At 56.7% G+C, this 26023-nt stretch overlaps 2 protein-coding genes across 6 annotated transcripts in view; one reads left to right on the top strand and one right to left on the bottom strand.

Annotated features, from left to right (window-relative positions):
• Nucleotides 1-4950: 4950 nt before the first annotated feature.
• On the top strand, nt 4951-16622 carry CXCR5 (C-X-C motif chemokine receptor 5). Its single transcript, XM_019468961.2, is given in 3 exon segments — nt 4951-5135; nt 13867-14295; nt 14297-16622. Coding segments are annotated over 3 exon segments (1125 nt in total). The 5' UTR covers nt 4951-5078; the 3' UTR covers nt 14936-16622.
• The window catches only part of BCL9L (BCL9 like), a 28649-nt gene continuing 19120 nt past the window's right edge, over nt 16495-26023 (bottom strand). For all 5 annotated transcript variants that reach the window (XM_053900407.1, XM_053900411.1, XM_053900408.1 and 2 more), the window contains 5 exons: nt 23647-23857; nt 23399-23483; nt 21029-23315; nt 20290-20571; nt 16495-19856 (listed from right to left, as the gene is read on the bottom strand). In XM_053900407.1, coding sequence (XP_053756382.1) covers nt 18763-19856; nt 20290-20571; nt 21029-23315; nt 23399-23483; nt 23647-23857 — 3959 coding nt within the window. In that variant the 3' untranslated portion in view covers nt 16495-18762. The remainder of the gene's footprint in view (nt 19857-20289; nt 20572-21028; nt 23316-23398; nt 23484-23646; nt 23858-26023) is intronic.

Raw genomic sequence — 26023 nt, 5'->3', positions numbered from 1 at the left:
TGCTAGCCTCGGCCCGCACCGGGTTCGTGGATACGGTACGTTCATACATACGGCTCTGCGAATGTTCTCAAGTTGCACGTGTATGTGAGAGTGCAAAGTTGCACGGGTGTATCTGTTCTGCCTTCTCCGTCAGACAAAGTCCTCCCAGGGCAGAGGCTGAATCCCGCCACCCTTGATCTCCACATTTCCCCTCTGGTAGGGGTTCAGCTCATGGTGCACAAACACCTGACCAAGCACCTGACTCACTCTCTAACCCTGGGCACACAGCCCACCCGTGGGCCGAGGTTCCCAAGCACACTCATGGCCCCTGTAACCTTGAGATAACCTTGATGTGCCTACCAGCACCTGCACCCCATTTCCTCCCGCAGGACACCTACCTATTACCTAATGAGAGAGGAGCTATGCGTGGGTGCCGCCACTGAGAATCTTTACCACCCCACTTCCTGTGTTGATTTGTATTGTGCTTTTGGGTCCCTGGTGCCTGAGTGAGCTGTTAACACTCACAACTACTTCCTACTAGTGCCTGAAGTTCAATTTCCACGTGTGTGATAATGTGACAAAAATACCTTAACACCTTATGAGTCTTCAGAGGATGGAAGGAAATAATGTGTGTGAATTTAGCACAGCTCGTGGCACATAGAAAGTACCTGACGAACAGCCCATCAAGGGTGTAGGCAGAGCTTTCTCCTCGGAGAGCCAGATGAGTGCCTACCTATCCTTTGCAAAACAATCTCTGAGAGAAGGTTGTGTGGCCTGGGGAGAGGTCCTCAGGTCTGGGGTCCGCAGGGTTGCTTCCGACCCTCACTCCGCCAATTACTCTCCCTGTAATCATTCATGAGCGAGGACCTGAGCCTCTGTTTCTTCGCCCCCCACCCCTGTCCCGAAATATGGTCAGGGATGATGCCAATACCTCCCACACAAGGTGTTTTGAGGATTAGATAGGATTAAATGCGAAATGAAGTTAAATATGAAGCGAAATGAAATGTCAAAATTGCAGAGCTTTGTACAACGGTAAATGCTAGGCGAATGTCATTGCTGTTCTCTTTTGGTGCCTAGAGAGATGCCCAGTGCTCCCCCAAGGTCCACTCACTGGTGGGAAGGGGGGACGAGGGGGGGGGGACCTGGGGAGCTCTGTTCTGAACAGTTGGGAAAAACTCGTAGAAAGAAGACAACAAGACCTCTGTCCGGATCAGAGAAGACAGCGTCTCAGGAAAAAACCCCAACCCATTCCCTGCACCCCACCCTCTGCAGAACAGCTTAATTTTTCTGTGGAATGTGGGAAATGAACTCTAAGACAAGTGATTGTATCTGGTGTCTGAAATAGACAGAAATGTAACCTAATCCACAAACTGTGAAGTAAAATAGCGGAGAAAGACTCATCTGAGCTAACCACAGCGGTCATTTTGATGAGAAGCCTGGAAAATAATTCAGCCTTGGGTAGGCTGCCCAGGGTGTGGGGATTGGGAGACCACATAATAGAAATACAAGCACGTTGCACGTTGAAATAAAATTTGGGCTGCATGATCTGGAAGCTTTCCCTCCTACCCCCACCCAGCCATCTGATTATTACACACTGGTGGAAACCGTGCTGTCTCATCTTTAAAGTCAAGGGATCACTGGGGCGCCTGGGTGGCTCAGTCGGTTGAGCATCCGACTTCGGCTCAGGTCACGATCTCGTGGTCCGTGAGTTCGAGCCCCGTGTCGGGCTCTGGGCTGATGGCTCAGAGCCTGGAGCCTGCTTCCGATTCTGTGTCTCCCTCTCTCTCTGCCCCTCCCCCGTTCATGCTCTGTCTCTCTCTGTCTCAAAAATAAATAAATGTTAAAAAAAAGTTAAAAAAAAATAAAGTCAAGGGATCACAGCCTAGGCATTGCCTTCTCTATTTTGGGGGGGTGGGGGGTGGGGTGCTAGTCTGACTTGATGGGTTGGAAGGTCATAAGATCATCTTTTCGACCAGAGGCAGTTACTCTCTGAACCTTCTAAGGCAATGTTAGAATTCATGGTCGAGAGGTATGTATCCATTTAGGGCAAATTGAATTGACCATCAAAGGCCAGTGGCCGGGACAAGTGGGCTCTGGGGACCTGCAGTATGTCCTAGCATCTGGAGAGACAGGAAGGAACATCTGGATGGGTCCATGGTGCAAGAAGCATCAGGAAGTCAAAGGACTAGAAGGGAGTTTGGGGGACAGTCACGGTTCCCTCTGTCCATGAAACCCAGGTCAGCCATTGAGAAGCCAGTAGATACCTCTCTGCCCCACACCATCATGGCTGGAACTACTACCACAGCTTGCTGCTGCACTTAAGAAGTAGTCCTGAGCCTCCTCACAAACTCCTCTTCTGGGGCTGCAGTGCATCATGGGAAATGGGCAACTATAAGAAGAATAGGAGAGCGGAAGGCCCCAAGAGCAATTCCTATCTTTCCCCAGGCACACTCTGACCTCGTGCCTCCTCCTCCTGCTGTCCTTCATCATCATCATCATCACTACCATGACCACACCCCCACGTATTTTTTCAGGCAGTCCTCATTATCTCCCATGCCCCCTAGCCATGCACCCTCCCCTCTAGTCACTTCAGGTCTTTATCCAAACTTTCAATGTCCGGCTCATGTCCCACTTCTCCCACGAAGCCTTCCCTGGCCTTAGAGAACAATGGGCCTCTAATGCAGGAAGGAGAGCTCCGTGTTTGACGTTGTCCTGCCCATATTTTCCATCGGGACTCGGAAAGACCGAAGAATGGCGTGCTTACCTATGTTGTTAACACATCATCAGATGACCGAATCAGGATTTGAAAAGTTGTCCTTCACAGGCTGAGATGATGCAGGAGAACCACCAAAATGAAGTGTGTTAGGCACGTTGTCAAGGGGAGCGGGAGCCTATAGGAAAGCCCATTTTAATCATGGTTATATACGTACAGAGTCTCGAACAAAGAAACTCTTATCTTTGTATATTTTGTCCTAGACAGATAATATGTGGATCGATAACCAGAAATCACCCAGTGGCTGATGAGGGACTCAGAAATCACGTCCTCTGAAGAATGACTGGAGACACGCAGAATGTGTATTTTGAAGAGGAGAAGACTAATGGGGATGTGGGATCCGTCTTCAGAAGGTGCTTATTAGACAATCAGGACGAAGGCAGTGCCAGGACCTCTGGGATGAGTTACAGGGAGATACACTTTGACTCAGCATGAGGAACCTGCTTGCGATGATTAAATCATCCTGCCTTAAAACACCAAGCTCTTGAGAGGAACAAGTTTCTCACCCTTAGTGATGTTTGTCCAATACCGGGTGACCGTGTGATAAAGATGTAGTGACAAGAATCTTGCATTTGCTGGGGGCAGGGGAGGGGGAATGAGAAGGGACTGGCTTATCTTCCAAATTTCCTTCTGGTTCCCATATGATTCCATATGCTGTATTCCCTCCTGATCAATGTCCTTAGAAGTAGCAAAAACTAAGTTGAATGTTATCAATGGTTTGGAGGGGCAGAGATGTTGGGGCATGGGGCTGGAAGAACGGGGAGCGCTTAGCAAGCATGGGACACAGGAAACATTGGGGCAGCTTCCTTCTGAGCATTTCAGGACTGGAAATGCAGAAGAGGAACTCCCACCCCTTGTCCTGGGGTTCTTCCTCCTTGAAAGCAGTTGCCAAAGGCGGTGAGCGAATGAGGAGGGAAAGACAGGCCCCAACAGCGCAAACAGAAGCCTGGGTTCTTCAAGTCGTTGAAATCCAAGAAAGCTGTGTCTGTTGGGGGTGCAGCGGGGGTTATAAACGAGGCAAATAGGAGAGAAAGAGGGGGGATGAATATGGAGGAAAAGGTGAAGGAAGGCACTAGAAAGGGTGGAGTCCCAGCAAAGGGTAATCTGGCTGGAAAGGAAGCTGATGACAAGAGCAAAGAAGTGGCATGTCATGTGTGGGTACCCCTGTGTGCACAGTCACTGTTTTCACGACATTGTGGCCCAAGAGAGGAAATGCCCCGCTCCTGGAAGAAAGGGCCCAAAGATGAGGTGTGGAGAGGAAATTGATCTGTGCCTACAAAGGGGCTTCTTAAAGGAAGGGGTCCTCAGACAGGACAGAGTTGAGGGAAACGCGAGGGTCACATGAGCCTGTGAGAGTGGCAGCCTGGTGTATACAGAAAACTCTGAATGTGCCGTGAGGACACCTGGGTTCGGGTCCCCGCTCTGCCACTGGTTAGTTGTGGGTCCTGGGGATGTTCCTCTCCCATTCTGAGCCTCAGGATCCTCCTGTGTAAAACTCTGCTCCAGCTGGGTAGTGGCTGCTGTTAATAATTAGGTGCCAACCAAGTTAATGTGTAGCCGAAACATCATTCTTTTGAGTCAGAAGACGACTCGGTGACTGTTTATGTTTTTGTGCTGGTGATTTGGGTGACTTTATTTTTGTCTTCCAGTAATGTTTTAATGATGTTCCCTTTGAAAGTTTCTAACGTTTCTCTCCAGGACTTGAGCTGGAAAGGCAAGAGGTTTTGCCCTTGACCGGGCAAAAGGATAGCAGCAAGTTGGATGACCAAGCATCCCCATTTGCCTGGGAGTGAGGGGTTTCCCAGGACAGGGGACTTTCGGTTGGTGGCAAACCAGATGATTGGTCACCCTAGTGGCGAGAGAGGTGAAGGCTTGGAGGTGACTTGGAGAGGAGGTCCTGGAAGGGCTCTCCTCTTCCCTTTCTATCTGGAGTGTCCCTCGTTGCCACCACTGACTGGTGTGGTGGTTGTCATTACAAGCTACAACTCCCTTATTGGGAGGTACAGGGAGGAGAGGCGAGGGGCAGCCTTCGTATCTGTCACAAGCCCCATTGAGACAACTATTGCCAGGAAAGAAGCCGAAATGCTTGACTAGCACTGAGGCTATGGGGATTTTCCCTTTTTCTTCAAAAAAAAAAGACCCAGTGGAAAAAAAAAAAAAAGCGATGAGTTGTGAGGCAGACAGCGGGTCCTACGCGGCCCCAGGAGACAGTGCGCAACTCATTTGCTTAAATTTGCAGCTGACGGCTGCCACCTCTCTATAGGCACCAGGCAGAGAGCCTCTCAACATCAGACAGTGACCAGTCTGGTGACATACGGCTACAAGCATGAACTACCCCTTAACCCTGGACATGGACCTTATCAACTACAACCTGGAGGACATGGTGAGTAGAGACAGATGGTCACCCAGACCCCACTTGGAATTCTCAATTTCCTGTGCCCAGGGCTTAGGGAAGAGGGGACAGCTGTGGAGTCCCCTCCCGCTGTGGATCAGCAGAATCTAGACAGGCCCAATGGCACCTGCCTTTTAAGACTGTATTTCCCCATTCCAAGGAGGAAGCAGAGAAGTAGAGTTGTTGCTTTAAATAGACATCCTTTAGAGGGGATCAGAATTTTGGGTTCCAGTCCTGCATCCTCCCGGGCTTGCTATGTGACCTGGAACAAGTCACTTTGCCTCTCCGTTCTTCAGAAGAAGGTCCTCCTCTTATCTTTTAGGGCTGGAATAAGGGTCTAGATGGGAAAGTACTTTGGAAGTGTTCTTACCGTCAGGAACCTGGTGCTGTTCCAGGATATTTATCCATCACTTGCTATATGATTGTATCATCAGGGCACTACATTCTGTGTTGAATGGAGAAGCCGAGGATTTGGTCCTGGCCCTCAGATAGCTCACGGTCTACCCATGAAGACAAAACCCCCACTCACTGGAAACTTAGACAGTAACTGGGTGCTAAACCAAGGAACTGTGAGACCAGGTGGCCAGCAAGGGAGGGGACCACATGGGGTCAGAGTCGGGGGGGGCACAGGGATGCCAAATTGGTGGGAGAAACTGTGTTAATGCTAGAAATGTTTTAAAGCATGTTGTGGTCCCCGTCAGAGCACTGGAATCTCTAGAGTTGAGGTGTTCTCGGATGGGCTAAGAAAATGATTCCGAGAATCACACTCTGCTTCGCACCCAAGTCCCTCCTGTGAAGCAGAGGTTCAGCTGGCTTGGCTGTCACTGGGCTCGCAAAGGAGGTGTGTAGGGAAGAGCTAAAGCAGAGACTCTGGTGCTCCTGTGTGTCGGCAGGAGAGGGCTCTTTAGGAGGATCTTTGGGGAACTTCTTTCCTCCTTTCCTCCCGTGGCCAATGACACTTCTAGGGAAAGGACTTCTCTTTGAGCTACACTCTGGGCTGGATCAGAAAAGATCCAAATCCTTTCTCCCAACGCCCACTTGCTTTCCTGACCCTAAACTCACCCTGAAATGTTCTCCAACACCCTTCAGTTCCACCGGCTGGAATCCATGCTGGAACTCTACCAGCTGGGTTCCCAGACGTGCTTGGAAAAGCCCGCCCACTTGCCCAGATCCCAGAGCTAGGAAGCCGCCGAGAATGTGAGGGGAAGAGCTAATTACCCCAAGTCTGGTCCCTCAGACCCAATCAGATAAAAAGCAGAGCCAGAACCATCAGTCTAATCCGACCCGCCGCCTAGCCTGTGGGAGCCAATACAAAATGAAAACGCAGGGCCCCTTGTTCAAAAATTATTAAGAATTTCAAGATAGCAATCGCAGAGCCCTAAACCAAGCGTGGAGCTCTTCTAAGTACAGGGCCCGGCGTGACTGCACAGGCCACATGTCCATAAAGTTGGCCCTGAGAGAAATGACAGACTCTGGGCAGTACCCTCAATCAGGCTAAAACCCCACCGCCCTGACAAGGTGCCAACCTCCCACCCTGGCCCCCAGTCTTGGCCCCTGGCCTCACCCGAGTAGGTTAGTGGATGTTTTCCTCTGCCCACAGCTTCGAGCTGACCACGAACCCTGACCCAGTTGGACGCATAGTAACCAACCCAAGATCTGGCCACTCCTGGCTTCTGAGAAACCGCAAGAGTTTCCCCTAACTGCATGCGCCACTCCACTGCGTGACCTACTAGAGACAGGTGGTGGCAGAGGGCAGGGGACAACAGGGTGCGTCCCATATATTAAAGACCACCAGCAGCCCAGGGAGAGAGACCTGACTATTTGTTACGAACTGAGGGCCCTTGGCCACAGCCAGGTGTTGGTCATCCTGTCTTCCCTTCCGCCTCTTGAATTCTGAGATCAACTCCAGCCACTTGAAATGTCCATTTTTAAAAGATGAGCAGCCAATCCCCCTGAGTGGCGGACCTACACAAAAACTCTAGATGGCTGACTAAGCACAAGGAGCCAGGTCCCTGGGGTGGGTGTACCAGGGACCGATCCTGCTAGGAAGGCAGACCTAGGCAGACCTAGAAAAGTCTCTGTCCACAGGAACCTTGATCTGAGAGTGCAGAGCCTCCTCTTGACAGCCCCGGGGCCTGGGCTGGGGGACCTACAGGGGCTGGGGGAAAACCTCACCTCCAGCCCCACCACACCAGCCAGGAGGGGAAGCTGCTAAAAAGCAGGACGAATCTGGTCCAACCCCAGGACCTGGACTCCCCTATCCTCTCCTCAGTGATGGTCCCCCCAAAATATTTCACTGTGGGCAGAGCATCAAAGCCTGTCCACGTGTATCACCTCATTTCATCAAGGTGTAAGGAAGAGGAACCAAAACCAGCCCAGGCTGTCTCGGGCCATGCGTTGGGAGAGGGAAGGATCCCCCACGCCAAATAGGTCAAAAGTCCCAGAAGAATCCCAGTGGAGAGGGCCCCAACTGGAGGTGACTTGAGGAATCGGAGGTGAGGGAGAGACCCAGGTCCAGCCTGGGGAGGGTTCAGTGTTGGGGCGAATCTGGGCTCAGACATACAGACCGCAGTCTCCACCGGGAACTCTTGCCTTCCTTAAGGACACAGATCCCACCCCTCTGGCAGAACGACAGAAAAAGGGGCCACGGACTAGGCCCTGAGAATCAGGAGACAAGAACGAATAGTCTTTCAGGAATGACCAGACAAAATGTTTCAAGTGGGTGCTGACCCACGAGATGGTTGCTGTACAAAACCTAGGGTACACATCTACCTGTCCCTCAGACTAGGTGACTGTCCCCAAAGTGTAAATTGACTTTGGGGTGCCACATGGGGACCCTCCCCCAAAACCTAAAGATTCTGCGCAAAGATAGAAGTAGCTTTGGAGCACCTGCGTGGCTCAGTTGCTTAAGCGTCTGACTCTTGATTTCAGCTTAGGCCATGATCTCGTGGTTCGTGGGTTCGAGCCCCGTGTCGGGCTCTGCACTGACAGCTGGGAGCCTGCTTGGTACTCTCTCCCTCTCTCTCTCTCTCTCTCTCTCTTCCTGCCCCTCTCCCTCTCTGCCCCCACTCATGGTCTCTCTCTCTCTCTCTCTCAATCAATAAACATTAAAAAAAAACCAAAAACGTAGAAGTAGCTTAAAGTCTCCCCCCAGAACCACATCCGGGGCAGTACCATGTTCCTAATGGCCAAAACCCTGGGTACAGAGGAAAGAGGAGCCTGGCGGCTTCACTTCTGAAGGGGGGGAGGGAGAAGGGGGGAGGGAGGCAAACCAGGCCCCACATCTCTTCTTCCTTCAAGTGGCAAGCCAGAGTCTCAGATGGTCTTTTGGGAGTGTGGACCCTCAAAAGGAAGAAAGGGATCAGGGACACAGACCCCCATTCGCACCCTTAGCCCGATCTCAGTCCTCAAGCTACTGAAGGCTGGAAGGACAGATGCCCGGCTGACTCCATTCACAGCTCTTGACTCTTGGTTGGGAATATCCAGACAAGGACACAAAAGGAGACGGAACCTGTGGGTGCTCCCTAAGGCCAGAGCAATGACCTGCGTCTGTGTGCAGACGCGTCCTGCGGCCAGTATGACTCAGGCCCCTGGGCTCCCGGGGTTCTGCCCGGATGAGCCACAGCACCCAGCAGGCCGGCGCTCTCTGGGGGGCTGAACGCCAAGGTCAGTCTGGCCACAGGACAGACAGCTAGAGAAGCGAAGCTCCCCCACAGGTGCCGAGCTACCTGAAGATCGTGCTCATCCTTGGGCAGAGCATGACAGCCCGAGAATCGGAGTATCTGGGAGCTGTGAGTGAGGGGCACTCGAGGGCAGAGCCCAGTCTCCCGTCCAGGGCCGGAATCCCTTCCCGAATACTTGAGCCCATTCTTCCTCCTCCCAGGGGACCCCAACCCACCGTGGGAGAGTTCTGCCTGTGAGAAGCTCCTTTCTCCTTTGACTGAAACACCCAACCCCCAGCCTCTGCCCATCCCTCCCCATCTGCCCTCGAGAGCCTCAAACAGTGAGCCCGTCCCGCCCTCTTGCCTATGGTGGTTCTTCCAGTCCTTGAAGAAGGCATCTGTCCTGGGCTCGGGTCTTCTTCTCCTAAGACTCTGCACCCCGGTACTCAGAAAACTTCCTCCCAGGGTGGGGATTTCCAGACCCCTCAGCAAACTGGTCACCCTTGTCCAGACCAAACAAACTGCGATGGTGTCGGCTGCCCACCTACAGGTTTCTGTTCACCTAAGTAAGGTGACGGGAGCCTTTCTGGCAGCCGCGTCACCCTGTTGACTCATCTTAAGCTAGCAACCAACAGACTCTCGGGCCTTTTTCTTCATCAACTGTCGGTAAGCCAGGTCTTCCCTAACTTGTCCCCCGACGGTTGAAATCTTAAACCCGCGTCTAGGTCTCTATGTTTTCCCCTGCCGATTCCATCTGGTCAGCTTGGGCCTCTAGTTCCAGGTTGTGGAGGACGCTGCGTTGCCTGGAAGGGTCCCCCAGCCGTGTCAGCTAAGACAGGGTGGAGAGTGTCAAAGGGGTGAGGGTCCGGGACAGACTCCGGAGGAATGCCCCGGTTAGCCCCTGCCCCACCAGCTCACACAGTCTAATCAGCAAATGTTTGCTAATCCTCACGCTGGCCAGTGCAGCGCCCCGATGCACCTGCTCCCCTCCTACCCCCCGGCCCATCCTCTCTTCTCCTCAACACCAGAACACAGAATGTTCTAACTCCTCTCGCCCTGTCCCCGGTGCTCAGGGCAATTTCTACCTGGATTCCTGGCTCACTGCTCAGCTTTATCCTGCTCATCAGGTCTCCTTGCCTTCTCTGGGGCATGAGCCCCCGGCTCCTGTGCAGGCTCTCTGCTGGGTACCTGCCTAGGCCACATGCCCTCGTGGCCTGGCCTGGGCACGTGGCTGAGTCTCTACACGGTGCATGCTGCTGTCAGGGTATGTGTGTGCCTGAGGGCCCCGGGTTCCTGCAGCTTTTGATGTCAAAGAATGAGTAAGCGCTCGGCCAGATTGCCTGCACTGAGCTCCCTCAGGGTGTGAGCCTTGGAGGGTTCCCTTCTGCACCCCACTCCCCAGCGTATTTAGGATTCGACGTATTTAGGATTAGGTTCCTCATCTTCCCACCAGGCCAGAGTCAACCTTGCCTCACTACCTCTCTCCATGGTTCGGGGAGGGGTGGGGCGACTGATCCCCTAGGTATGGGAAGTGGCTTTCACATGTGTCACTTCTGAGCCCCCAAAATGTCTGTTTGACACCTCCTGCTGAGATGTACTAACAACTCCCAGCACCCCTCAAACCGGCTTCCTCCCATGTTGTTGCCCTCCCTGCCCGAGCCCTTTTCCAAACAAATACCTCTTGGCAAGAAGGAAAAGATAGCTCCCCTCAACCCTCTTTGAAACCCAGCTTCTCAGGAGATGGGAGTTCTAGGGTCCTAGGGGCACCTCCCGCCGTGCGGATGTTAAATGGGCAATAAACCAATCAGCCTGGATGCTTTAGAGGGTAAGGATTTGAGTGGTTCTCATAAAGGGCCTCCCGGGTCAGGCAGGCGGGCTGTACCTACACCGGCCAGACGTTGCCCAAGGGGCAGTGGGCGGCCAGGCTCCCCCCCCATAGGTAGGCGGAGTCCAGCCCCACTCACTGCCCCAGGCCCCCCGTATCTCTTCGCCCCTGGTCTGAATTGCTTTGCTCACCACTCACCTCACTGTTTCCCCCGTGTACCTCCTGGTCAATTCCAATAGGAGTCAACGAGCATATTGGAAATAGCTCCCGGTATGGGGACAGAACCCAAGATGGGCTCTAGGCTCTCAAGGGTATTGGGAGGAGGCAGGAACTGAGGAAGGGTGAAAAAAAGTGTTTGAGTTTCTGCAGAGGCACAGAGAGGGACTTGCCTCAAACTTTGGAATACAAGGGCCCCCGGCCCTCTCTGAGAAACTGCTCTCAGCGGTAGTAACGACACAGAGAGGGGCGCCTGGGTGGCTCAGTCAGCTAAGCGTCCAACTCTTGATTTGGCTCAGGTCACGATCTCACAGTTAGCGGGATCGTGGGATCGTGTCATGGAGCCCTAGGTCAGGCTCTGTGCTGACAGTGCAGAGCTTGTTTGGGATTCTCTCTCTCTCTCTCTCTCTCTCTGTTCCTCCCCCTGCTCTCTCTCTCAAAGTAAATAAAGATGAAAAAACTTTGTTAAAAAGACGCAGAGAATGTAAGAAGAGAATCGAGTTCCAAGCTAGGAAGGAGGGAGGTAGGAAGGTGGGGCTGAGTGGGACCTTGGAGGAAACATAGGCATTAATGAGACAGGCAGTCGTGGGGAGAAAGAGTTATTCTGCAAAAGGTAGAGTTGGAGCAAAGTTTTGGAGACGGGAATGATGAACCTGGAGGACAGGGCGCCTAAGGCGATAAAGTAGAAGGCGAGGCTTGAAAAGTTGGAGGAATATACATTTTGTAGACGCGTCAAGCCCCCGTAGGGGAGTTCAGACGTCACCCTGCAAGCCCATGGTTTTCAAATGAAAGTAGAGCTGTGTTTTTTTTGTTTTGTTTTGTTTTTTGTTTTTTGTTTTTTTATTAAACGAGAGCTTCTGTGTGAAACACCACACGAGACAAGAGTGGAGAAGTCTGGTTTGAAGGCAAGGAGAGGAGCTGAGCCTCCCCCTCCCCCCTCCTCCCCACCCCTCCAGCCCCAGGAAGCCCTGCAAGGACAGTCCCTGGATGGGATCACGCTGTGTGGAGTGCCCTGCAATCAGATCTGAAACGTGGCCGTGTGTGTCAAAGAGAACAGGCGGTTAATCTCATTTCTTTTTGAGAACTACATCGTATTCTGTTGTGTGAATGCACGGAGACTGGCTTACGCCAATCTCCTATTGAGTAATTGCATCACAGACATGACTTCTTATAATTGGCTTTGCTATTAAATGTGAAACTGGGCGAGGGGGGTAAAGGGGAAAAGAAAACCACGGCTTACAGGTAACCGGGGACCAACGAAGGACTTTAAGCAGGACGCTGATGGGATCCGCGGGTTGGAAAATTCCTCCTGTGTTTGGCGGATGGACAAGGGTGGAGAAGTTGCTGGCATGGGGCCATGGAGGCGGTAGGGTGAAGAAGGGCTGGACTGAGGCTGTGGCAGAGGGATGCGGGGTGGGGGGAGGCAGAGGGCTCTGCCATCGCACCGATGTATCCCCCACCCCCTTCCCCCAGACCCACTTGCCCCGGGGACCGGAAGGAAAGACACAGGTTGGGGACCTGGGTCTGCCCACTGAGAGCGAATGTGTGACCCACAACTGGGGCCCCTGGGTGGCAGTGTAACCATCTCCTGCTTTGTGCAAGACCCTCACTCTCCTGGAAGAAGGGCAGTGTGAGACCATCTAGAGCTTCTGTGCAGAGTATCCTGTCCCATCCTCTGCCTCCCCGGGGCTCATCATTTATAGAAGTGTCTTTTTCAACCCACATAAGTTGGTTATAATTGGTTTGAAACCATGGGGAGGGGGCCGGTGGGAGGGGTGGAGAACAGGGCTGGGAAGTGAGGAGGAGCAGGTGCAGGGGGACAGCTGCGAGTGAAAGGTATGAAAACAGACACCGTGTCTTCCTTTGCGGTTAGCTGGGTAAACAACCTGAGCGCTGGCGGGGTGGGGTAAGGGGGGAGGAGGAGGGGGGGAGGAGAAGGAGGAGGAGGTGAGGGGAGGAGGAAGGGGAGGAGGAGGAGCTTCCAGAGACAAAGTGGGCGCATCACCCTCTCTTGGAACAGCAACACCCCTTCCTCTCTTCTGAAGCAGAGGAGGGAGCTCCCAAGTGATGGGCAGGAGCAGGGAGGGAAGCCCAGGCAGGGCTGCGTAGTGGTGGAAAAATCGGCTCTGGAGGGAGATCAACGTGGGTTCAAACACACCTGACCTTCGTAAGATAGGAAAATCATAGGGGCGCCTGGGTGGCTCAGTCGGTTAGGCGTCTGACTTCGGCTCGGGTCGTGATCTCACAGCGAGTTCGAGCCCCGTGTCAGGCTCTGTGCTGACAGCTCAGGAGCCTGGAGCCTGCTTCCAATTCTGTCTCCCTCTCTCTCTGCCCCTCCCCTGCTCGCTCTCCGTCTGTCTCTCTCTCTCTCTCAAAAATAAACAAACATTAAAAAAAAAAAAAGACAGGAATAGCACATACCTGAGCTTGTTATGCGGAGTGAACAAAGCAGGAGGCTAGCACTACAATTTCAGCTACAGTGAAGACATTCAGGTACAGGGAGACGCATCAAGAGGAAGCCCGTAGGCCACACCAGCAGCTGCCCCCTCAGCAGGATCTTAGGTTTTAGCGCCCGCTGCTCTGTTGGGAATGGGAGCAGACGGCCCCTTGCCCCAACCAGACCCATTTCCAAAACTGAAGTTCCAATTCCATGCCGTGAGCCGGCGGCCTTCCCTACCCGAGAACGCGTAAACTCAAAGCATCTAACAGGTGCACAGCCCTTCAGAGTCCGTGAAGCCTCTCCCACCACGTATCTCCCTCCATCTTCGTCACCACCCCACCCCGCGAGGAATCAGTCCCGTTTACAGTCGAAACCTGCAGCTGGAAAGGGCAAAGCGATTTGTTCGTGGACACACAAGGGGAGGTCGGGATTTGGTCGGTGGGGTGTATCGGGAGTCCAGGGACAAAGGCAGCGTGGGGGTGGGGAGGACAGGAGAAATCTACAGGGGACTCGGGGTCCCCCTGTGAGGGGGAAGATGGGTCCTCAGTTCCCCGCCCTGCTGTCTCCTTGCCCTTGCAGTACAAGGAACTAGGCAACTACAGCGACAGCACGGAGAGCCCCGCGGTGGAAAATCACCTCTGCTCCACAGCGGAGGGGCCCCTCCTGTCCTCCTTCAAGGCCGTGTTCATGCCCGTGGCCTACGGCCTCATCTTCCTCCTGGGGATGATGGGCAACATCCTGGTGCTGGTGATCCTGGAACGCCACCGGCAAACCCGCAGCTCCACCGAGACCTTCCTGTTCCACCTGGCCGTGGCCGACCTCCTCCTGGTCTTCATCCTGCCTTTTGCCGTGATCGAGGGCTCCGTGGGCTGGCTCCTGGGCACTTTCCTCTGCAAAACTGTGATCGCCCTGCACAAGATCAACTTCTACTGCAGCAGCCTGCTCCTGGCCTGCATCGCCGTGGACCGCTACCTGGCCATCGTCCACGCCGTCCACGCCTACCGCCACCCGCCGCCTCCTCTCCATCCACATCACCTGTGCCACCATCTGGCTGGCGGGCATCTTCTTCGCCTTGCCCGAAATCCTCTTCGCCAAAGTGAGCCGCCTCCATCGCAACGACTCTCTGCCGCGCTGTACCTTCTCTCAGGAGAACCGAGCTGAAACCAACGCCTGGTTCACCTCCCGCTTCCTCTACCACCTCGGGGGCTTCCTACTGCCCATGCTGGTGATGGCCTGGTGCTACGTAGGAGTGGTGCACCGGCTGTGCCAGGCCCAGCGGCGCCCTCAGAGGCAGAAGGCGGTCAGGGTGGCCATCCTGGTGACGAGTGTCTTCTTTCTCTGTTGGTCACCCTACCACGTCGTCATCTTCCTGGACACCCTGGCGAGGTTGAAGACCGTGAGCAACAGCTGTGAGCTGAACGGCTACCTCTCCGTGGCCATCACCATGAGCGAGTTCCTGGGCGTGGCCCACTGCTGTCTCAATCCCATGCTCTACACGTTCGCGGGCGTCAAGTTCCGTAGTGACCTGTCTCGCCTCCTGACCAAGCTGGGCTGTGCCGGCCCCGCCTCCCTCTGCCAGTTCTTCCCTACCTGGCGCAAGAGCAGTCTCTCTGAGTCAGAGAATGCTACCTCCCTCACCACCTTCTAGGTCCCGGCCCCCTTCGTTTCTGCTTTCCTTGGGGGATGCGGTGTTACTGGAGCCCCTTCCACGGGACCTGGGATCCTAAGAGCTCGCCGTGGCCTAGCTGTGTCCTCACATGGGGCAGCTGGATGAACCAACCCCTCTCTCCAGGACATCCCTGCCATGGCTTCTTCCGGCCCCAGGGCTGGGCTGCAGGCCGGGGAGGGGAGGCAGCCCAAAGGCAAAAGCAAAGGATACCTGTGCCCAGCTGTATCCCCTGGGGCTGAGATGACCCCCACAGGCCTTGTTTCATCGTAACCATTGGAAGCTCAGGAAACAACTTTTACTTCTGCCCTTGCCCATCGCGGAAGTCAGTCCCCTCCCAGAATGCACTCCGTCAGCTCAGGGACCACCGACCTGCACCACTACCCACCACTCCTCTCGCCCCACCTGCCGAAAGAAGCTAGAGGCTGAGCACCAGGGGATGGATGGAGGTCAAGGCTGAGGAAAGGCCAGCTGGCAAAAGAACGCGGCCTTAATGTCTCAGTCACTAACAATCACAGACGTTCTGCCGGGCCACCGGCCCTGCAGCATCTTGACCAGGCAGGAAACTCAGACTGACCCAATCCCGGAAGCTGCTCCTGGCCCTGACCAAAATGGCCCTGGGCCAGCCCCGCGTCACTGGGCCCTGGGAGGTCTGCAGACTGAGGGCAGACTCCAGGCGCCCTCAGAGACCAGCCAGCCAGTGTCCTACAGAAGAAAGAAGGCCCAGCCAGCAGAGAGAAGCCACTGACAGGAAAGATTCTCCTTCCTTAGCCCCAAGGAGGCACAAGTAAAAACCAAGGCCTGCTGTCTTCTCTGCCCAGTGTAAAGAGGGCCAGGGGCAGTAGGGTCCGGGGTCCTGGCGGGTCCGGGCACTGATAAGGAAGGAGGCAGTCCGTTCCTTCCCGCCCCCCTCTCTGCAAGCTACACAGCAAAGGGGTCGCAATCGCACGGAGGGAGCACTTCGCCGAGAGTCAGAACGGAGATGGAGACCCGCCCCCAGAGAAGGACGACAGACTGAAAGGGGCTTCTGGGGGTCATCACATCCAGCGCCCTGCCTGCAGGCCAAACCCAGAGCTTGCCTGTCTCTCTGGGCCTCAGCAAGAGCCACGAGGCATCCCCTTCGTCTAGGCAGGGTGAAAAGCAGGCCTGGGCAGGGAAGTCCCCGAGCCTCAGGAAGCCAAGCCCTGCCCCTGAGAGGATACTACTCAGATGGAACCAGAGGATGCTGCTCCGTGCCTGCCTGCCCAGAGAGGGCTCTCCCTCCCTCCTCCACAGCCTCTGGGCTCGCCAGGGCTGGATGTCCGGGACCCCAGCACTCGCTGAGGGCACCTCTGGGTTGCCCAGTCCCGCTCAAGGCAGCTGGCCAAGCTCCCTGGGAGGCCCCCATAGTGGAAGTCAGAGCTTGTGACCCCAGGAGGGAGGGCTGTATCTTCACCGTAGGACCCTGGGAAAGCCCCCGGAGCCCCGCTTTTTCTCTCCCAGCATCCAACAGTAAGCTGGGCAGTCGAGTAGCCAGACACAGAAGCAAAAAGGCAAGAGGATGGATTTTAATTTTCTCTTTTTAATAAAAAGGCACCTATAAAACAGGTCAATACAGTACAGGCAGCACAGAGACCCCCGGAACAAGCCTAAAAATTGTTTCAAAATAAAAACCGAGAAGATGTCTTCACATATTGTATTTATATATTTATATTTATATATATATATTTATATAATGGTACAAAATGGCTGGGGGTATGGCCGTGGATGGAGGGAAGTAGGCTGGCCTGTGGAGTTCACCTTGGAAAGCTAGTCTGGTGGCGGAGATGGGAGAAGAGAATGGGGAGGGCATTAGGCCCTTTGCGGTCTGACCCCTCTCTCCTCTGGGCAGGAAACACTTAGAGTCAGTTTGGGGAGTCTTGGGTCAGGGTGGGGGGGGGGGGTTCATGGGTACAAGGCCCAGGTTGAGGCAGGGTGGGCAAAGCGCCTGGCAGGATGGAAGCTAGGTGGCCCCCAAACACAGATGTCGGGGCCCTGGCCCTGGGCCCCTGGGAGGGTGCTGGGGGAGGCCGGGGCCTGCAGCCAGCCGGCCCCAGAGGAAGCGCTTGACCTGGCTGACGGTGGACTGAGGACAGCACCAGACTGGGAAAAGTGGGGCGAATTCCCTTTGTATCACAGCTGCCAATGCTAGACCAGACCCTGCAGATCAGGAAGGCTGGGGAAGGGGCCACGGCAGAAGACCCCTTGTCTAGAAATGGCCCTCGGCCCCGGAGGCGGGGCACAGAAGGCCAGGGAACTGCCCTGCCACCTCACAAGGCAGGAAAGGAAGTGAGAAAAGGAGAAGTGTTTTACTCCTGGGGCCAAGGGGGCAAAACACTGAGTCTGTATGGCTTCAGCTCTGACCAGAGGCAGGTGGGGAGTTTTGGGAAAGAGCAGGGGACTGAGGGGGAGGCAGTGGCTGCGCCTGGGCGGGCACAGAGCCCTGAGCCCGGGGCAGGGGGACCTTGCCGGTGAGAAGGCAGGCAGAGAGGAGGCAACAGGATGCCCCCTGCTTTTCCAACACTTTCTCTAATCCACGCTCAAAGGATGGAGGCTGGGGAGAGACAGATCTACTCAGCAAAACCCTTTTCCTTCCGCCTTTGGTGATAAGAAGTAGGTGGCAGTTCCTGGAAGAGACGGGGCCTGGGGGTCACCTGGCCCAGGGCTACCGCAGCAGGCACGGGACCACGTGGACCACCGTGCCACCACCCCATGGCTCCACTCAAGGGGGCCACACAGCCTCCACCTCTCCCTCCTTTCCTTCATCCCACACCGGGGAGGGAGGACTTCAAGTTCTGGCCAAGATGTAGCAGCAGGGGATACCAGCCATCCATAGCTGGGGAGCCAGGGCCCCGTGTCGCCTGTGCGGGGCGAACACACACGCCCGTGCACACATTCTCCTGAATCATTCAGCAAAAGACAGACTGCCGCTCTGGGAGGCCTCAGCCCGGATGGGGCTCTCCGGGAGGAAGCCTCGGTGGTCTGACCTCAGTTTAGGTGCGGGGTATCTTTCATTTCACCGTTTGGGGAAGGGACCGGAATGGTATCCTTACAGACCCAGAGACAATGCAAACACTGGGTACCTGTGTCAGACTGCATGGTCCTGAGTCCAGGAGAATGGAAGGGGCAAGAATTTGAAGAGGGAGGGAAGGGTTTTCTTTTATCCTTTTTTCTTTTTTGTGACTTCTATCAAAACACAGAAATACAGCACACACACAAACCGGCACAAAAGCGCAGCGCTCTATTTACAGCTGCGGCTGGCACCTGCCCACCTGGCCAGCCGCCTGCAGGGAGGGGTGGGAGAGGGGGTCAGCCACATCAGCAGGGAGAGGAAATGAGGCAGGAAGAGACAGAAGGAAAAACAGGTGGGAGCAGAGAAACCAAGAGGAGAGAGAAGCCCGCGGCAGAAAGGAAAGGGACAGAGTGGGGAGACCTCCTCCTTCCCCTCTCCCCCACGGACTCGACACAGGACTCCGAAAGCACAGCTGCAGAGGGTGGGTGCAGAGAAAGAGGGAAGGGAGAGGCTCCATAGGACTGGGGAGGAACGGGCGAGGGGCAGCCCCGGTGGCCGAAATGGAACCCCAATCCAAAACCCCCCACCCCGCTCTGTCACTTCCCCTTAAGCCGCCAGCACATCTGGTTTCCACAAAATGCCACGCCCCACACAAGCCCCTCCCACCCCCTCCACCCCACCCCTTGACCCAGGCCATCCCAACACTGGAGGGGAAGGAACTTTCTTAAGGTTATCATATTTGCAGTATCGCCCCAGCTCCGGCCCCGCTCGGGGACTGCTAGAAGGGCAGGTTGGCCATGCTGCCCGGCGCCGGGAGGTAGCCCATCTGGCTGTCCAGAGACACACTGCGCTGCCGCAGGGGATGGGACACCATGAGGTTCTGCTGGGGCGGGGGGCCCATGAGGGAGCCCTGTGGGGACAGCATGTGGGGGGGCTGGCTGTAGACCTCGCCCCCCACGCCCCGTTGCTTCATCAGCATGAAATTCTGCTGGGTCATGAGGCCTTGCGGAGGCGACATGACCCCCTGGTGCAGGCCGTGGGGCACCATGCCCTGCTGTGGGGGCACACCTGTCCTGCCCAGCAAGGACATCTGTCCGGGGTGGCACATGGACATGCTGAGCCCCCGCTGGACGCCCTGCTGGCCCGGGAGGTTGGGGGGCCGTGAGGGGGTCTGCTCCGCCATCATGTTCTGCAGGTTCATGAGATGCAGGTTGGGGGGCTGGGCCTTGGGGGGCTGGTTCTCGCTCTTGGGGAAGTACTGGAGGGTGCTGCTTGGCTTCTCAGAGGGGATGATCCTCGACAAGTCGAACTCAGGGATCCCCGTCGGGGTGGGCCGGATCACCTCGCTCAGCTCGGGGTCGTTCAGCACTGATGCCACCCCGGGGAGCACGCCCGGCGGGTAGGCGTCGCCCATGCGCCCAGCCATGCCTTTGCCCATCAGGTGCTGCTGAGGGGGCATGGGGCCGGGCGGCTGGCTAGGCAGGTCCTCTGGGGGCAGGGGCATGCCTGAAGGGTAATGCTGCTGCAGGCCAGGCCCCCCACCCCCACCCCCACTGGGGGCCATGGCACCGTGGGGCTGCTGCAGCCGAGGAGGGAAGGGCATCATCTGGGAGGAGCTGGGCACAGGGCCGCAGGGGGCATTCAGGGAGTCTGGGCCCCCTGGAGGCAGCATCATCGAGTTTTGAGGGGGCCCTCCTGTCCCCTGCGCATTGGGGTGCAATGGAATGTTGGACCCCAGAGGGGTAGGGGAGGGCAGCATGGTAGGTGGGGGTTCGTGGGACAGGGGCTGCTGGCCTGGCAGGTTCATGCCCATGGGGCTCTGGGCGGCAGCCGAGTTCAGGTGCATCTGGTTGGGCTGGTTATTGCTGATCCCTGTGGGGAGAGAGAAAAGAGGGTCAGAAGCTGTGTGCGCCCAGCTGTGAGAGGGTGCAGAACTCAGTCCTTCCCCACTCCCCAGCCAGGCTCATGCCAGGAGGGGTAAGGGGCCTCCACCGTGGGCCTGTCCTGGCTGCAAGGGCGTGGACTTGAGGCATTCAAGTTAGAAGCCAAGAGACCCAAGTTCTGGCCCAGTGTGCCATGGGGTCATCACTGGATGTTGGAAAGACCACTGGAGTACTCGGCTTCGTTTCGCTAAATTGACGACAAGCGGGAACTTGACCCGGGACGCCACACCCCCATCCCCAGGGCCCACTGGAAGCGCACGAAAGCCAGATAACCACAGGGGTGACCGCTGGCCATGGCATCTCTTCCCGTGCCCGGTGCCCACACCAGCTCTTCTCCTTGCGGCCCCCTTCCTGCCTCGCACCTGGCCCAGAGCCCTGCGGCGGTGGCGGAGGGGGGAGCAGGGGCCGGTCGGGCAGCAGCTCGTCGTCAGAGGTGGCGATAGTCTTGATGGCATTGTGGTAGAGCGGGGTAGAGCTGGGCATGGCGTACTTGGACATCTGGGACATCATCAGTGACAGGGGGTTCTGGGAAGGCGTGGGGTCTGGGGAGGAAGTGAATGGCAGGCTGGGGTTCATGAGGCCGCTGGGAGGGTTGGCGGGAGGCGCTGAGGAGCTGCTCCGGGGGCCGCTAGGCGGGAGGGCACCTACAGAAGCGGGGAGACAGAAAGAGCGGGAGTGACTGGGGAGGGGAAGACGAATTTGGCTGCTCACGTTGTGGGTGAGGAAAAGGCCAGCTCCCGAATCTCCCGACTCCTCCAAGCACACCTCCGTTCCAGTGTTCTGCTCAGCACCCTCAACGTGGACCCCCGCTATCACTACAGCCCACCCGTCTTCAAGCAACTCCTGCAGCCTCAGGGGCCCAGACAGTGGGGAGACCCCAAGTACGAACCCCTCAAAACGCCTGGGAGACCACCACGGCACTCCCTGCGGAAGCTCACGCCCAGCTGGTGACACGTGCCCCTTAAGCAGAGCCATCCACCTCTGCGCCCGGATACAGACGCCTTCACTCACTTGCCTGCCCCAGCCCGAACACGCCCCCCGACCCCCGGAGGCTCCCAGCGCCAGAGTCCAGTGCCCCCCGGCCTGGCCTGGCGGACTTACCCTGTTCCATGTTGCCCAGGGTGGTGGAAGAGTTCATGTTGAGAGGCGGCTGCTTGTTCTGGGGGACCCCAGGGCTGGGCATGGCTGTCTTGGGTGAGGCGACCCAGCCCGGAGAAGGCACCGCCATGGAAGGAGACTTGAGCCTGCTGGGCGAGCCAGTGGGCGAACGGACACTGAGAGAGGAGCTGAGGACCTGGGGTGACTTGAGAGGTCCCGGTGGGTTGGCCGAAGGCAAGGGCACCATCTGTGAGGGAGTCTGGGGTGATTTGAGGTTGGCAGAGGGCGATGTGACCAGGGGTGAGTGCACCTGGCTGAGGGTAGGCGACTTCAGGTGCCCCATGCCTGGTGAGCCCATCTGATTAATACTGATGGTGAGGTCTGAAGGCCGTCTGCCCAGCCCCCGACTGGGGGCCGAATGCACGGACCCGGGAGGATTGGACGCGGGGGGCAGAGGCATGTGGCTGAGCCGGGTGGTGCCCACATTGCCCATGGGCATCGAGCTCTGGTCAGGACTGAACATGTCTTGAGTATTGCCCATGTCCTGGGGCATGGCTTGGTAGGGTCCCTGGCCCCCAGAGAATCCCTGCTGGCCCTGGTTGGGAAACTGTGAGGGCATAAGCATCTTCTGCGGGCCACCCATCATGCCACTGCTGTTCTGGGCCCGCACCCGGGCCATCTCCTCAGGGCTGAGGCCCTGCGGCCCCATCATGTCCCCGGGGCCCCGCATCTTCTGCGACATCAGCATCTGCTGCTGTGGGGTCATCTGGACGTTCAGGTTCATGTTCATGTTCATGTTCACATTCATGTTCATGTTGAGGTTGCCTGGCCCCATGGGAGGGTCCACCTCTCTCAGCCCAGACTGCCCCATGGGGGGACTCAGGAGGCCCCGGCCTCCACCGAACTCCATGCCCATGGGGGTGCCCGCCAGGCCCTCGCCACCAGCCATCTGCCCGGGGAATATGGCCGGATCCATCTGCCGATGCGCCTGCATCATCCGCTCCATCTCCATGCCCTGCCCCATGGCGCTGCCTGCCATGCCCAGGGGGCGTTGCATGCCCATCGACCGCTTCTCCAGCAGCTGGTGCCGCAGTAGCTCCTCCCGGACCCGAGGGGTCATGAATCGCTCTGCTTCGCCCTGCCCCCCTGGGTAGGGCACCGCATTCTGGGCAAAATTGCCGGGGCCCCCCATGGGGGGCAAGTCTTCGGTCCAGCCCATACCCGGCCTCACGGGCCTCTGCATGGCATTCATGGGCACCTCCATGGGCATACCCTGCATGCCCCCAAACCCAGGCACCCGTTGCATCTGGTTGCCGGGGAAACGGGGGCCGGGAAAGGGAGGCCCGCCCCGGAGCTGCATGGGATCTTGGACGTCCATGGGTCCCCGCAGCTGGGCGCCCATCCCTGGTGGCCACTGATCCCCAGGCTTGCTGTGGTAGGGAGGCGGCGGCCCCCTCACCATCATGCCCCCCATGCCCATCATGTCCTGCAAAGGGCGGCCCCCGTGCAGCCCAATCTGCTCCTCCTTCCGCCGCTTCTCCTCGTAGTATTCTTCCTGCAGCTTGCGCCAGGCCACCTGCTCGGGCGTCAGGCTGTCCTGACCCAGCCTCTGCATCATCATGTTCATCTGTTGCCCCATGTCGCCGCCCGGGGGGTGCCCAGGCACTTCATGCTCCAGCGGGGGGCCCCCTAGGCTCTGCGTCTGTGAAATCATGGACTGCAAGGGCTCCTCGTACTTCTTCAGCCCGCTGGGAGGGGCCGCAGGGGGCTGCTGCGGGGCGGGAGGGGCTTGTGCTGGTGGGCCCCCCTCCACGGCTCCTCCTGGGGGCCCCTTGAGGAAGGGCTCGGCCTCCCCGCTGCGGAGCAACAGCCGCTCAATGTCTCGAAGCGTCTGGAGGGAGCGCTCCCGATGCTCCAGCTGCTCCTTGGACAGGCCTTCCGAGCCCACCAGGCTCCGCTGCCCGTTCCCGGCGGGGGCGGCCTCCCCCAGCAGGGCAGGGCCCGGGGCGCCGCCGGGGTCTCCTCCAGGAGGCAGCGGGTTGTTGGCGGTGGCGGCTGTCGGGGTGTTGGGGTGGGTGCCCCCGGCGCCACCGCCCGTGCTGGCGGCTCCCACGGAGTTGGGTGTCAGGTCCTGACCGGCGTCCTCGGGAGGACCCTCTGAAGGCAGGGCGGGCGGGGCGCTGCCAGGGGCGGGGGGCGGCGGGGGCGGCGGCAGTGGCTGGGGCTGCGGCGTGCCTGCTGACGGCGTGCTTAGGGGCAGCGGTTCGGGGGTAGGTGGCACTTTCGGGGCCTGCAGGACGACAGAGGCAGAGTGTGAGACAGCTAAGGGGATGCGCCGGCCAATCCTCCTGTTCACAGGGGCGCCGCACCCACCTGGTCCAGCTTGGCCCGGGGCACGTTCTGCTGGTGGTAGGTGAGGATAGAGTCGGCCCGGCCCTGAAGCACCGCCTCAGCAGCCCTGTACGGGAGGGAGGGTCGGGCACAGAGAGCTCAGACAGGGGGCCGGGAGGGAGCCCTTGCCCTCACCCAGCCCAGCCTAAGCCTGGCTCCCGGCAGCCACCCGCTCAGGCTGAGGGGCACCGGGGAAAGGGAGCCGGCTTGGCCTGCCCCGAGGCACTTACGTGTTGGCCAGGTGGGTGGTGAAGACGTACACGTACTGTGAGGGAGGCTTTCCGGGGACGCCCCCACCCCCGCCCCCGGGGGCATCAGGCCGGAGGCCTGGCGGAGGCCCGTGGGGGGCGCCTGGGGCGCTGCTCTCGCTGAGGGGCAGTTGGGCGGCTTGGCCGGGACCCAGCTGTGGGGCCGCCATGGCTGGGTCTGCTACATTACAGTCTGCGTGAGAGAGGAGAGAAACAGGGTAAGCAGCCCAGATTTAGAAAGGAGAGCCAGCTGGCACTCCCCACCACCCCATCCCAGAGATGCCCAGGGACAGACGGGCTCACTGTTCTGCAGCTCGTGCCGGCAGGGGCCGTTTGTTGTCACACTCTGGCGGTGTGTGTCTGGCTTCTACGCTTACTTGCCCGATACCAGTCCTCGACCACGACGGATAAATTGTGGGGAGCATACGGAGCCGAGGGGGAGGGAAAGCGTGACCCCCGCAAACAGGCTCCCGTGTGCCTGGCATTCTGCAGGGTACTTACAGATGTGATTCCATCTAACCACAACGTCCCTGGGAGGGAGGTGTCACACACCCTACTTTACGGAGGAGGAAACGACTTTGGAAGGATGACATTACTCACCCAAGGTGACACAGCCCATCAGTGCAGAGCTAAAGTTTGAACCCAGGCAGGGACTGCAAAGCCCTTCTCTGAGCCACGCACTATAGCGTGTGTGTGTGTGTGTGTGTGTGTGTGTGTGTGTGTGTGTGCGCGTGCACACACACACCCCTGCGAATGCTCCAACAGTGGGGATGACGGTAGGAGGAGGCCAAGAGGCTGTACAGATCGATGATTCAAACGATGAATGGTTTTGCAAGCGAATCCACCATTAACGGATGTTATGACCTTATGAAGATGATAGTCCGTCCCCTTAAGCCTCAGTTGTTTCGTCTACACAATGGAAATACTAACTCCCACTCTGCACAGGAGGCAGGCCAAAGAAATCTGTTTTTACGGTAACTTCAGAACTGTGTCACAAACTAAAAAAAAAATCACTCCAAAAACAGAGTTATGAAAGGCTGGCATAGTGGATGCACTCCCAGGGTAGACGGACCGCCCTGAGTATGGACTGAAGTTTGTTCCACGGTCACAAAGTTGATTCTGAGTCCTAGCCTAAAAAAAAGAGCTACACGTGGTCATTAATGGGACTAGGTAAGTCAGCAGACCCATTCCCACGCCAAGAAAAACAAAAGTTAGGGGTGCCTGGGTGGCTCAGTCAGTTACGCATCCGACTCTTGATTTCAGCTCAGGTCACGATCTCATGGTTTGAGGGATCAAGCCCTGTGTCAGGGTCTGTGCTGACAGTGGAGCCTGCTTGGGATTTTCTCTCTCCCTCTCTCTCTCTCTGCTCCTTCACGCTCTCTCTCAAAATAAACAGACAAGAAAGAAAGAAAGAAAGAAAGAAAGAAAGAAAGAAAGAAAGAAAGAAAGAAAGAAAGAAAGAAAGAAAGAAAAACAAATTTTACATAGAATGACAGAGCCAAAAGCTTGGGGGCCCAGGGGGGGCTTGAGAGCTGACCTCAATGTGCAGGGTTGCCCTGGGGAAGAGGAAGGTGCATATTTGGTATACAGAACTAGGACTCCCAGGTACAAGTTAGGGGAGGGAGGCAGGCTTTATTCCAATGAGGAATTTTCTAGTACAATAAGAACAATGGCAAAAGCTAACTGTTCTAAGTGTTACACATAACTACTCATTTTCTCTTCATACCAACCCTATGAGGTAAATACTTTTACAGATGGGACAACCGAGGCTCTTTCCCAAATGTACACAAATAATAAATGGGAGACCCGGAGTATGAACCAAAGCGGTCTGACTGCAGTCTGTGCTACTCACCTCTACGTTAGACTGCCCCCAACCTAAGAATTTGGGAATCTAATGACAGAACTGAAACAGTAACAGTGGTTGCCTTAGTTTGGGGTATCGGAAGCTATCAATTTCTCCTTTGTATTTCCCTGTTTCTTTCAATGTTTCTACATCCTGGCAGTCTAATGTTATAAAAGTGAACGAGGGTGGTGGGGGGCTGAGGGTCCTGGGAGGCAGTGACCAGCCCCATCTATCCCTGATGGGTTCAGTGGGGCTCATGGACCACCTGGGCGGGGGTGGGGGGGAGACTTGGGACCAGATGACCTTTAAACTCCCAGACAGCTGCAGAGGCTTCTGTATTTAATCCCATCCACCAACACGGTCCACTCATTCCACAAACATCTGCTGAGTCTATTTCCTCCTCTGCAATAGGCATCCTAAGAACACCTACTTCACAGGGCTCTTGTAGGGATTAACTAAAACAAAGTAGCAAAGTAGCCAGCACATTCTTTTTCTTCCTTCTTTGTAGGGTCCCAG

This window comes from Panthera pardus, unplaced genomic scaffold (assembly GCF_024362965.1).
Source record: "Panthera pardus isolate Hobbes unplaced genomic scaffold, ASM2436296v1 HiC_scaffold_12, whole genome shotgun sequence".
NCBI classification, from domain to species: Eukaryota; Metazoa; Chordata; class Mammalia; order Carnivora; family Felidae; genus Panthera; species Panthera pardus.
Note: the sequence above shows the minus strand (reverse complement) of the source record. Positions and strands in the feature narration are given on the sequence as shown.